The sequence below is a fragment of the Lacerta agilis genome, chromosome 9 (genome assembly GCF_009819535.1).
Source record: "Lacerta agilis isolate rLacAgi1 chromosome 9, rLacAgi1.pri, whole genome shotgun sequence".
NCBI lineage: Eukaryota > Metazoa > Chordata > Lepidosauria > Squamata > Lacertidae > Lacerta > Lacerta agilis.
In genome coordinates, this window is record NC_046320.1 from 11,272,181 (window position 1) to 11,285,251 (window position 13,071).

Below are 13,071 nucleotides of genomic sequence, written 5' to 3' on the forward strand. Positions count from 1 at the left end.
CAGGGTCCAGGACAGTTAAATAAAAAAAAGAGACTGTGAAGGCCTCCCAGAGAACCTCTCCAAACTGAGTGAAAGGGTGGTAAAAAATGGCAAACGCAGCTCAGTGTAAACAGGTGTATGGTGATGCATGCTAGCACAATATATATATATATCTTAATTTCACATACATGCTCAGGCCAGATCAGACCTTCAGGTTATAGCTTGATGCAGATGTAGACCCAGTATGCAGCAGCTAGGACAGATTCTATGCTAGGGATCATTAGGAAAGGAATTGAAAATAAGTCTTTCATACCATGGCATTATACAAATCTATGGTGTGACTGCATTTGGAATACACGCAGGTCCTGCTAGGTGAACCTAATCTGTTCATGGAAAACAGTTCATAAGGTGAGTGTTTGCATAGTGAGCTGACAATTTCCATTCATAATTGGGAAAATCCCAGTGCATTCCCAAACCCAGAATAGTTAGCCCCCAAATGATTAAAAAAAGCGACAACAGAGGCTTGAACATATTTACACACAGATTCTCCTCTCCTTTCATTTTATTTTCACCGACCACAGTTCCATAGATTGCACTCTGTCAGGGTGCTGAACAACTTCTTGCTGATCTGTATACATGCAGGTCCTGCAGTTCGGATATTTGAATCAGACATTCCTTTAGTGACCTTAGAGTAAAGATCCTTCACGTGTAAATAACTGAAAGTTAATATAACGAGTGTTTGCATAGCTGGACCTGCATGTAATATGTATGGTTCACATCACTTCACACCAAAAAGGACAGGGCAGAGTTGAAAAAGGTTCAGAAAAGGGCAACCCAAATGATCAAGGGAAATGAAGGACTCCTGTGAGGAAAGGTTGCAGCATTCGGGACGTTTTAGTTTGGAGAATAGGCAAGTAAGAGGTGACACGATAGAAGTTTATAAAATCATGTGTGGCATAGAGAAAGTGGATAGAGAAAAGTTTGTTGGCGTTGAACGAGGATTGGGCATTGGGGTGTGCTGATGTCATGAGAGCCCGCCCCGGGGCGTGCTGACATTGTGCAACGTGCTCAATCGCGGGGGCAAGGCGATCCCACTAGGATATTTCCTAGTGTTGGGGCAGAGTAGTGTGCTTATGCAGGCCTACAATATTACTGGAGTTTCCAAGGTTCAGATAACAAGTACTGTGTTGAGTACATGATGTTAAGCACTGCATTTTTCTAGGAGAAAAGGTGCCAGGACTCGCCATGATCCTCTCCAACCCCCTTCTCCCTCCCTCTCCCCCCTCTCTCTCCCCTCCCACTTTGCATGCCCCTCCCCCTTCCTCTCAACCTTCCCCCCACCTTGCTCCATCTGCTGTTCACACCCACCCAGCATTCTGCCCTCCCCCTTCTCCTTCTCCCTTCCCCTCCTTCCTGCCACCAGCCACACTGCCCATGTTCACCCCTATGGTTTGCCCCAGCCACAGAATGGAAGGCGGTGGCACTAGCAGCACAAGATTTAGTGGGGGGGGGGAAGGTGCCAGTTCTGTGAACCATTGATCACCGCCAGAAAAAAAAGCCCTTAAGATTTCTGGCTGCTATCTTTCATTTCTTGCTAATAGTCAGGGATTATCCGTTGTTGTTTCCTGAATGGCTGAAAATCCCTTTAGAAAATGCCACCTTTCAGCTAGTGGAAGGGGCAGAGGAATAGTTTTGCAGTGTGAATTAAAAGACAAGAGAGTGGGGCAGTTTAGAGCTTGGTTTTATCTGGACTGGAAGCAGCCAGGGTTTGGCTAAGGATCCCACGCACAATTGAGGAATCTGATGCAATTTTGCACCTGTTTTTAGAATGAATTTGCTTCCACTCTGGTGTGCTCAGCTTTGGCCCTACAATTAAGAAGACTGAGACAGCCTCTTCAAGTGCTGGATGCTGGGGAGGGCGGTTTCTTGTGGTGGATGCTGGGGCTCCATTCCTCCTGGGGCCCCTGGCCATTTCCTTCTGTTGGAAGATTGACATGGGTGTGCCACACAACCTGCCCTGTGTCCCTAAGTTAACCTGCTGATCTCAAGTGTGGTGAAACTGAAATTATATTCAACTGTCAGATTGATCTGCATCTGTATCTAAAACTGGGAGGTGTGCCATCTTGTCCTTTGTTTTAGGCAGCAAAATGTCTTGGCTCAGCCCTGGCTCTGCTTATGTATTTGTAAGCAGAACAATCTCCAAATCTTTCACTATCAAATGAGACCTTGTAGCATCAACCCAGACAGGTGGTGGTTCAAGAAAGTGTGAAGCGTTTAACTATATTGTTGAAATCACACCAGTTGCTACATCTGAAGGGTGAGGTCATTATCTTGTACAAAATGCTAATCTCTTTGTAATTGAAACTGGCAGATCAAAAGCATTGAATAATGCAAAACGAAAGAACACACAGTTCATGCAGAACACTTCCTGTTGCTCCACTGCAGGGGATTTTTTATCAGCACCTACATCATTCTGAAAGGGAACACTTATGGTTTTTATCATAGTCATCTAGAATATTTTTCTTTCGATAACCGGGTCTCCTTCAGAATGGATAAAGAAATTAGAGGAAGATAGACAAGTTGTGAATTCAGTCTATAACTGTGAAATATGGTTGAATAATACTGAATATTTTATGGTAGAAAAATTAGAAATGACTGTCTTTTATTAAACTCATAAAAAGAAAAACCATCACTATTGGGTATATCACATAACTTATTCCATGTCTCATCTTTCAAAAAAATGAAAATGAAAAGGGCAATTCACATACTATAAGTTATCAATGTACAAGGAAACATCCTTCCTTAATGCCTGAGTGAGGGAAATAAGATAGGATGATGTGTAAAATCAAGCTGGTGAGGCTGGGGAAGAAATTTGATTCAGTTGAGAGTTAAATTAAGCTGAATTTGTCAAATTTGCAGTTTCCAAATCAAGATGAGAAGTGAAACATAGCCATTCTTGCACTTACAGTACCTGAATTTTGCAGTGCAGTTTTCCAACCAACCAGTGTTTACAAAAACCACAAATTAGGTAAACCTGTGCATAAACATGAACATATTAGTGCAAACAAGGTACAAATGGCATTATAAAGGTAGAAAATGCTTGCAAAAATGTGTACATTAGTCAAAACTGCCTACAAAAATGTGTTCTTAGGAGAAATTCACTCTAAAATGCTGAAGGCATTTCATTAGGATTTTTAAAAAATAATAATAAATTGCTGCAGAAATACGGAAAACTGAATTTAAGATTTGAAAAATGAGAAACAGAAATTGACAGATCCTTCCATCTCTATCTGGTAGTAAACCCAATTTAATTCATTGGGACTTACTTCTGAGTAGACATGCAACTGTAGATTGTTTTTGATAGGCCATTAGCCACTGCATTTCATTTGTCTTTAAGGTTCCATAAGATTCTTTGCTGCAAAAGACTAATGGAATATCATTAACTTTGAAACTGATTTGTAAATAAATAGCTGAGGGATATATGTGTATTGTACAATATATGTAAAAATATGTTTATTTCCTCATCAGCAATGAACTGGAAGAAAGACTTGTATAATAGTTGCCGTAGAACAGAAAATGTTGGATGAAAGTGCAATTAATTAATTAAATTTATATACTGCCCTTCATCTGAAGAACATGGCATGGTTAACAATATAAAGACATCTACAGGTGATACCTAACACCATGTAAGCTAGCGATGAAACATCCAGGAACTTCATGTAGGTGCTGGAGAGGCTGCACCGCCAAGGGCACATAACTCCACATGTGGTGGGAATGCTCCAAAATTCAATATTTCAGGATATCAGTTTTACAATAGATCTGCAAAATAACATAACAGGTAATAGAAGCAACTCTAGAACTGGCCCCACTAAATTTCTTCCAAGACAATAACACACAGTCACATGACAAAGAACTCATTAGTCAGCTCCTATGCTCTTTGGCAAAACATGCATTTAAATCCTTAAAAAGTGCCCCTTTCAGTTAATTCCAAAGTATTCCACATTAAAATCTCCTTCCAAATATCCTTCTTCCCCTAGCATAGAAGAAGACCACACATTTGGTAAGTTATAAAATGGTTTACTTACAAACTCCCCAAAGATCACATTCACATACTTTTCCACATAGCAGTAAGAAAAGTTCTGCACGCAGTAAAACGAACCGTATTTTTCGCTCCATAAGAATTAAGGGGAAATATCTGTGCGTCTTATGGAGTGAATGGTGGTCCCTGGCGCCGAATTGCCCAGGGGCCAAAAGCAGATAGTGCTTTTTATTTTACAAAGAGAAAAGGGTGTGTGGAAAGGACCCCTCCCAGCAGCTGATCAGGAAGAGATGGGGAGAGAGATAAGAGTCCGGGCTCCCTTTCAGCCCCGCCCTCCATTGTTGAATGTGCTGCAGAGGGAGGTTGTTTGTTCCCCAGCAACATGTGACTGGCTGATTAGATTATCTGTCTGGAAACTGTAGAAATGGCTCCCTTTCCTTCAGAAAGTGCAGAAATGTGAGTTAAACCCCATAAAAATGGGGCTTTTCCTCTTTGCTTTTCTCCCTTTGCAAAAAAGCTGCAAAACTTTTAGCTGATCCTCAAAAACAACAACAACAACAACAACCAGGGCTTTTCCCTTTGCAAAAAAAGCTACAAAACTTTTAGCTGATCCTCAAAAAAACCCAGGGCTTTTCCCTTTGCAAAAAAAAGCTGCAAAACATTTAGCTGATCCTCAGAAAAACAGGGCTTTTCCCTTTGCAAAAAAGCTGCAAAACTTTTAGCTGATCCTCAAAAAAACAGGGCTTTTAGAGGAGGAAAACCAGAAAAATATTTTTTTTTTCTTGTTTCCTCCTCTAAAAACGAGGTGCGCCCTATGGTCCGATGCGCCCTATGGAGCATAAAATACGGTAGCTTGGTTACAAGATGGTAAAAGTCCCTAAACTATTGGTATAGGAAAACACTACTTTCAGATTCCATTCTTGTCTGAAGCAAAAGAAGAAGAGTTTGGATTTGATATCCCGCTTTTCACTACCCGAAGGAGTCTCAAAGCGGCTAACATTCTCCTTTCCCTTCCTCCCCCACAACAAACACTCTGTGAGGTGAGTGGGGCTGAGAGACTTCAGAGAAGTGTGACTAGCCCAAGGTCACCCAGCAGCTGCATGTGGAGGAGCGGAGACGCGAACCCAGTTCCCCAGATTACAAGTCTACCGCTCTTAACCGCTACACCACACTGGCTCTCAAAAGTTTACTGGTTAAATTGTGTTCAAGGGCAGCCCCACATATAGTGCATTACAATACTCCAATCTGGAGGTCACCAGAGTATGGAGCACAGTGACCAAGTAATCGTTGTCTAAGAGGCAATGGAGCCAGCAAACCAGCCAGAGATGGAAATAGGCATTCCAGATGGCATTACCACTTGTTGCAAAGAATCTGAAAACATATATTTTGTTTTTCTACTACGCGGTTGCAACTCCTGGACCTACTCCCAAACTTCATACATTGACCAGGTTTTCTGCAGAAAGCTTTTATGCACACAAACTGTAGGCTCTGTCTGTGTAATCTGAGTAGAAGTGTGCACAGGCTCTGTGAAGGAGCTCTGAGCAATGGGTAGTGAATAATCCTGCTTCCTCTTCCACATATTGAAGATCTCCACACTGTCATCTGCACAGGATTAGTAAAAACTCTGTGGAAGACAACCGAGTGCATAATTGATACCCAAGAATCAATACACACATGCATCTATGCCACCCTAACTGGTTCGCACCTCAGTATGCAAACAGCCCTCACCGAAGAATATTGTGTTTGAGGTGATTTGAAAGTTGTCTCTGTTATTGAGCTTCTAATGACATAGCATCACACCTTGTGATTCAATTGCCAGGATATTGCCAGAAACTATCAGTACTGTATTATTTCTAGAAATCCTTGAGATATACATGCAAATATGTAAGAGATAAACAAAATGTGTGTAACAATAGGAATTCTCAGACTTGGTGGCTTGAGGACAACTTCTAGCTGTCTTGCATCATTTTTATTTTTTTACAGCACGGGTGGGAAACATTTTTCAATCTGGGGGCTGCCTGTTCGGGGGGTGGGGGTGGTAAGAGGTAGGCAGAGGAAAAAGCCAGGGGATCATCTTTTGTGCAGGCAAGGAAGAAGCATTCAAAGACACAATCCAAAAAGGGGGGGTGGTGTCTAAGGAGGCTGTGGAGCAGGACTGGCAAAGGGTGTGGCTTGGGCAGGGGGGTTGTGGCCTAGAAAGGCCTGGAGGGTTGAATTCAGCCCCCTGACTGAGGTTCCCCACCACCCCTGATTTGCAGGCTAAAACGTACCATACGAATTAAATGTTGAAATAAAACAGAGGATGTTGATTACAAGAGCTGAACATTCTCAACGGGATCATGGAGAAAATCACTTTGGACTTCTGATGGAATAATTTCTAGTGCAATACATGAGGCATTTTAGATTAATTTGTACTTAAGACACTTACAGAGAAATTATAATTGGAAGATTTCCCATAGACCTAAGTGCACTTTTGCATGATCTTTGAAGATTCTCAGAAGCAACACTTCAACCATTTATTTTGTTGAGGTCGGAACTGACAAAATTGTGGGAGAGGGCTTGGAATACATCAAGTTAGTTGGCAGAAGAGCAATCCTACCAGGGGGTTGCGAGAGCCCCAGCATCAGACGATGCAAACCCTTGCCAGGCGCATGGTGGAAGGAAAGGAGGAATGGCATTTCCCCTCTTTTTTTATTTCTTTCTGGGGGCAGTTCATACCACACACTTGAAAGCACACGACTTCTGCCAAAGAATCCTGGGAATTGTAGCTCTCCCCCACAGAGCAACAATTCAGTATCCTTAACAAACTACAGTCCCCAGGATTATCCGGGGAATGTCTCTCCCATGGTTTTCAATATATATATGCCATATCCTGGGCTTGTGCATATTTGCCTTGGTTTTGAGAGTGTGCTGGGTTGAGTGGGGAGGTTTTGGACCCTTCAAACTTTCCCCCTAATACGCTTCCTGAGAGGCTCTGCTTTTGTTTCTATTGATGTCTATTGTTGGTGAGGTTTCTGAGGCAGTGGGGACCCTACAAGGTCAGGTCACCCTCTCAGAGAGGCAGATCTTAAGCATTCAATGACTCCTGGGACACTCTTCCAGGGACCCTAAGAATGCAGTCTATAAAATATTAAATAATCAAGGCAAGCTTAGAATTTGTCTCATGCTCTTTCAAAGCCAGGGGCCACCACATCCTGTGGCGGTGAATTTTATGCAATGTATTATTGACTTACAGGATCCACTGCCAAAGCCACAGGATGTGCTGATAGCCTCTAGGTTAGAAAACTTGAAAGGGAGATTATTAAAGAGGCATGTCATTCGCAGTGGTGTTAAAAGGCTGCATGCCTCTGAACAGCACATGCTAGAAACAGAGAACAGGGCAGGGCGTTTGCTTTCCCGCCCTTTTGTGTAGGGAGCTCTCTTGGAAAAAGGAGGCCAGATAAGGTGGCGCCTCGTGTCTGATCCACCAGAACTCTTTTGATGTAACAACCACACATTTAAAGGCCTTGAGTAGAACCCGGGACCAGAAAACTTGGGTTTTATCTCCTTAGAACAAGCATAGCCAAACTTGGCCCTCCAGATGTTTTGGGACTACAATTCCCATCATCCCTGACCACTGGTCCTGTTAGCTAGGGATGATGGGAGTTGTAGTCCCAAAACATCTGGAGGGGCAAGTTTGGCCATACCTGCCTTACAGTATGCCCTGCATCTCCTCATTACAGGAGAGTCAAAAACAAGTAAGTCATGCTAGCAAACATGGCACGTTAATGGTTCAAATCTACTTTCTGAAAAGGCAAGTCACAGCTGAGGTTCATGTAGAAATGTGAGGATTAAGCTGGTCATATTTGTTCTTTGTTCTTAGAAAACCATATATATATATGAGGATATATACATCCTCATCAAAAGATTTTACTGGAAGAGTTCATCCCACAAGAAAAATATTTTAGGGAAGGGGAAAGGCACAAAATGCCCTTTTCCTTACTGCAAACAGTCCCCCCCCCCAAACACATCCTTTGCAAACACATGTTACAAACTCAATTCATTAAAATAATGGTGTTTGCAAATATTTTGCCTAAATATCGTTTGTAAAAAGAGCAGTGCATATGAAGTTAAGGGCTCTTCACGTTTGTTTCCAATGAAGATGGGGCTAGAGAATTTTGTTTGTTTTCTTTTTCTGCACATGTAACCTGACAGGTGCTGAACTGGCAGCACTGGAAATTGAAGTCCTCTATTTCTCCACAGGACTGGCATAGCATGGGCGGCGGCAGCCATGCAACCTTCCCCACACTGCCATGCCAATGTGTCTGAACCCTCTTCTGAAGAGAGCACCTCTGGAGGTGAGTGGGAAGGTCAGTCTCTATGTCTGTCCAGTCAGTGGCCTGCATGCCAGTGACTCATGAAGCTGCCCAATGTGTTAGTATTCCGTGGACACTCATCCACTTGGATGAGAGGAGGGCTGGCCCTCCCATGAGGCAAGGTGAGGTGACCACCTCAGGCGGCAGGATCCACAGGGCCAGCAGGTCCGGCCTCTGAGGAATGCATCACAGGTAGAAGATCTTTATTCCCCGCTTGCTCCCAATGTAGAGCTTCACTCCTCCCTTCTTCCCTGGCATGGGGAGGGCGCCATTTTGTGATTCGCCTCAGATGCCAAAATGTCTTGGGCTGGCCCTGGATGAGAACACCACCTGTATGGTGTGAGCCACGCAATGTGCTTGGCTTTATGGTGACAGAATAGTCAAAGCTACCTTTGAAGGTGACCTGGAAACTACAACTAAGCCAGAATGCGGCAGCTAGAATGGTGGCTGGGAGCGGTCGCCGAGACAACATAACACCGGTCTTGAAAGATCTACATTGGCTCCCAGTATGTTTCCAAGCACAATTCAAAGTGTTGGTGCTGACCTTTAAAGCCCTAAACGGCCTTGGTCCTGTATACCTGAAGGAGCGTCTCCACCCCCATTGTTCTGCCCGGACACTGAGGTCCAGCGCCGAGGGCCTTCTGGTGGTTCCCTCACTGCAATAAGCCAAGTTACAGGGAACCAGGCAGAGAGCCTTCTCGGTAGTGGCACCCACCCTGTGGAACACCCTTCCACCAGATGTCAAAGGGAAAAACAACTACCAGACTTCTAGAAGACATCTGAAGGCAGCCCTGTTTAGGGAAGCTTTTAATGTTTAACAGACTATTTTGTTGGAAGCCGCCCAGATGGGCGGGGTATAAATAAATTATTATTATTATTATTATTATTATTATTATTATTATTATTATTATTACCGGTATTAAGCCTTTTTCTGCAGGGCTACAAATGGTAGAGGAAGAATAACATTAATTAGCATTTCTTGTATGGGCTGCACAAGAGTTGCATTCACTCTCTGAGTGCAGCTTGCTTGCAGCTAGCTTGGGTTTTTGTCTCCTCACTATCTTGCATTATAAAGGTAAAGGTAAAGGGACCCCTGACCGTTAGGTCCAGTCACAAATGCCTCTGGGGTTGTGGTACTCATCTCTCTCTGTAGGCTGAGGGAGATGGTGTACAGCTTCCGGGTCATGTGGCCAGCATGACTAAGCCGCTTCTGGCGAAACAGAGCAGCGCACAGAAACGCCATTTACCTTCCCGCAAGAGCGGTACCTATTTATCTACTTGCACTTTGACGTGCTTTCGAACTGCTAGGTTGGCAGGAGCAGGGACCAAGCAACAGGAGCTCACCCCGTTGCAGGGATTCAAACTGCCAACCTTCTGATCGGCAAGCCCTAGGCTCCATGGTTTAACCCAGTGTTTTTCAACCACTGTTCCGCGGCACACTAGTGTGCCGCGAGATGTTGCCTGGTGTGCCGTGGGGAAAATTGAAAAATTACTTTATATATAGTCAATATAGGCACAGAGTTAATTTTTTTTAACATTTTCTAATGGTGGTGTGCCTCGTGATTTTTTTAATGAAACAAGTGTGCCTTTTCCCAAAAAAGGTTGAAAAACACTGGTTTAACCCACAGCGCCACCCGCGTCCCCTATCTTGCATTATAGCTGCCAGTAAATGATGTTGGGCAAATTCCAAATTCCATTATTGTGCATACATGCTCAATAGTGCTAACTAAGCATCTCTTCTGAGGAAGAACCTGTGGGTTTGCATAAATCCTCAAGGCTAGATTACTGCAATGTGCTCTATGTGGAGCTACCCTGGAGGTTTTCTAGAGGGTGTAGCGAGTGCAGAACATGGTTGCCTGGAAGGGGGAACAAACTACTCAGTGGCGTAGGAAGGGGGGTGCAGGTTGCTCCGAGTGTCATCATTGAGGGGGGTGACAAAATGGCAAAAATATGTGTTTTTGAAAAAATAACTCCCGCACCCACCGCGCCCCCTTCCTATGCCACTGCAGGAGCAATCTCCCCTCGAGTGATTTCCAGAAACCAGAAGCATTGCTGCCTCCAACTTTGCAGGCAGAGCACAGCCTTTATGGCTAGTAGCCTCTGACAGCCCTCTCCTCCATGAATCTGCCTAATCCAGAGGCGTAACTAGGTGAGGCAGGGGCACTGGGCACCACACCACAGGGCCTGCAGCGTGCCTGAGCCACACGCCTCTCTTGAGCGGGAGGTAGCGGGCAAACTGCCTGCAAGCTCTGCACTGCTTTTTCGAGCAGTGAGGGGCTTGCATCTGCCCACAGCCTCAGCCACCCTACAGCTGAGGGGGAGGCTGCGGAGATGCTCCACACAGTCCTACCTTGGCTCGCCCCACCCCCATGGGCAGCTTGCCCTGCCCCCATGGGTGGCTTGCTCCACTCCTGGTTGCAGGGAGCACGCTCCGCCCCAGGCACCCGAGTGGCTAGCTACGGCGCTGAAACTACTACCAACATACAACATCTTACTTACACTGGGGACTTACACTGGCTGCCAATATGCTACTGGGTCAAGTCAGGTTCAAGCTATTGGTAAAGGGACCCCTGACCATTAGGTCCACTTGTGGATGACTCTGGGGTTGTGGCGCTCATCTTGCTTTATTGGCTGAGGGAGCCGGCATACAGCTTCTGGGTCATGTGGCCAGCAGGACTAAGCCGCTTTTGGCGAACCACAGCAGCGCACGGAAACGCCGTTTACCTTCCCGTCAGAGCAGTACCTATTTATCTACTTTCACTTTGACGTGCTTTCGAACTGCTAAGTTGGCAAGAGCTGGGACCGAGCAACGGGAGCTCACCCCGTCGCGGGGATTCAAACCGCCAACCTTCTGACTGGCAAGCCATAGGCTCTGTGGTTTAGACCACAGCACCACCTGCGTCCCAAGCTATTGGTACTATCCCATAAAGTCCCATTCAGCTCAGGACCAGGTTACCTGAGGGACTGCCTTATCTCTTATATACCCAGCAGATCACAGCAGCCCCTGGGAGATTTTTCTCCTAATAGTTCCAAAGAGATCAGAATCCTCCGCAGTAACTCAGAGCAGGGCTTTTGATGTGGCCTGCCCTGTTCTGTGAAACAGCATCCCTATCGAGATACAACAGGGGCCCACTAGGGTGATTTGGACTGTAGCTCCCTTCCACCCTAGCTAGCCAACAGAGAGTTTTAGTCCACAACGGCACCACAGCACTTGCCCCTTTCATAAAAGATAGCGTAGGTGTGTTGTCTTTCATGGGTGGAGGTCACCGTTCCAAGGCTGGCCTGTGAGGGAGATAAGGCAGTGCAAGAAGGAGATGTGGCTTAAACAGCCTGGAATCCCTTGTTTTCGTAGGCAAGGAAGATACCCAGCCTGAATTCTGATGGTACAGCCTGTAGTAAGTTCCTTTGAAGTTTCTGTTAGGCTCCGTGTGTCCACTGAGTGTTGCACAGACTGAAAGTCTGCTTCTAGCTTTTGGCTGCTTTCACGTATTGTGTTAGGCACCATGTTTCCCTTCCTTATTCTGTGCGCGCAGTCTTCAGAATATGGCAAGTAACTCAGCATTAATGTAATCTATTATACCGAGAAACGATAGTGGTTGCAAAGTGGCAATATACCAAGTGCATAATGATTGCTTGTAGATCCTGTATACTTCAATAAGGGCTCAATAAATCATAGCAGTCATGACTGATGCAAAAACAAAGTGCACAAAAAAAGAGTTTGGCTAATACCAGCATTTAGCATTTGCTGCTTTGATATCTCTTGCATTAGAGATCTACCCAGGAGTATTGGAAATTAATCATGTTGTGTAAAGAAGCCATCACACTGTTGACATAGATTCTGTAGTGGTGAACATCTGTAATGCAGGAAGTATGGGTATTGTTAGTTTATTTGGGTGGTTGAATAGCTCTGATCAATCTGTGTTCTCATCTCATTACTTGCACACTAGTTTTCAAAAGGCAAGTGCTTTTGTGAGCATGAAAGAGTTGGCTTGTTGGTTGCATTTTGTTTCAGCTTCTCCGAGAGAAATAATAACCCCAAGCTAATTGAAGTGATGCTATAATGTCTTGTCAGGCTATAAAACCCAAAGAGTTATGATTGGGCAGACATACATAGAAGGTTGGATTTTGTCTTGGAGACTCTTGATCCTCAGTGAGACACGGTGGGTAGTTAGCTCAGTTCCTTTTTGTTCTCTTCCTCTGGACAAATTAAAGTCTTGTTCAGTTCTAGTGACTCGTCTCAAAAAGGATGTCGCAGAGTTGGACAAGTTTCAAAACGGAGCAAGCCAATTGATCAAAGGGATGGAGCAGCTTCCCTGTGAGGGATGGTTACAACATTTCGGGCTTTTTAGTTTAGACAAAATGATAGAAGTGTATAAAATTATGCATGGCGGGGAGGAAGTGGAGAGAGAACAGTTTTTCACTCTCTCTGCCGATGCTAGAACCGAGGCACATCCAGTGGAGCTGAATGTTGGAAGATTCAAGACAGAAAAAAGAAAGTACCTTTCAACACAGCACGTAGTTAAATTATAGAATTTGCTCCCACAAGGGGCAGTGAAGGCCACCAACTTAGATGGCTTTAAAAGGAACAAATTCACGGAAGACAAGACTATCAAGGGCTGTTAGCCACAAGGGCTATGTTCTGCCCTCCACAGTTGGAGGCAGCAATACTTGAAACAGAGCAGGAGAGAAAGTGCTCAG

The 13,071-nt window shown here is 44.7% G+C and overlaps 1 protein-coding gene across 3 annotated transcripts in view; it reads left to right on the forward strand.

The window, feature by feature from the left end:
• Positions 1 to 13,071, forward strand: part of PPP2R2C (protein phosphatase 2 regulatory subunit Bgamma) — a 39,717-nt gene that overhangs the window by 5,510 nt on the left and 21,136 nt on the right. The window contains exon 2 of one of the 3 annotated variants that reach the window (XM_033160276.1): positions 8,261 to 8,367. The exons of 1 other annotated variant lie outside the window; for it this stretch is intronic. In XM_033160276.1, the coding sequence (XP_033016167.1) occupies positions 8,289 to 8,367 (79 nt within the window). In that variant the 5' untranslated portion in view covers positions 8,261 to 8,288. The remainder of the gene's footprint in view (positions 1 to 8,260; positions 8,368 to 13,071) is intronic. One more of the 3 variants, XM_033160278.1, reaches the window with a different exon arrangement.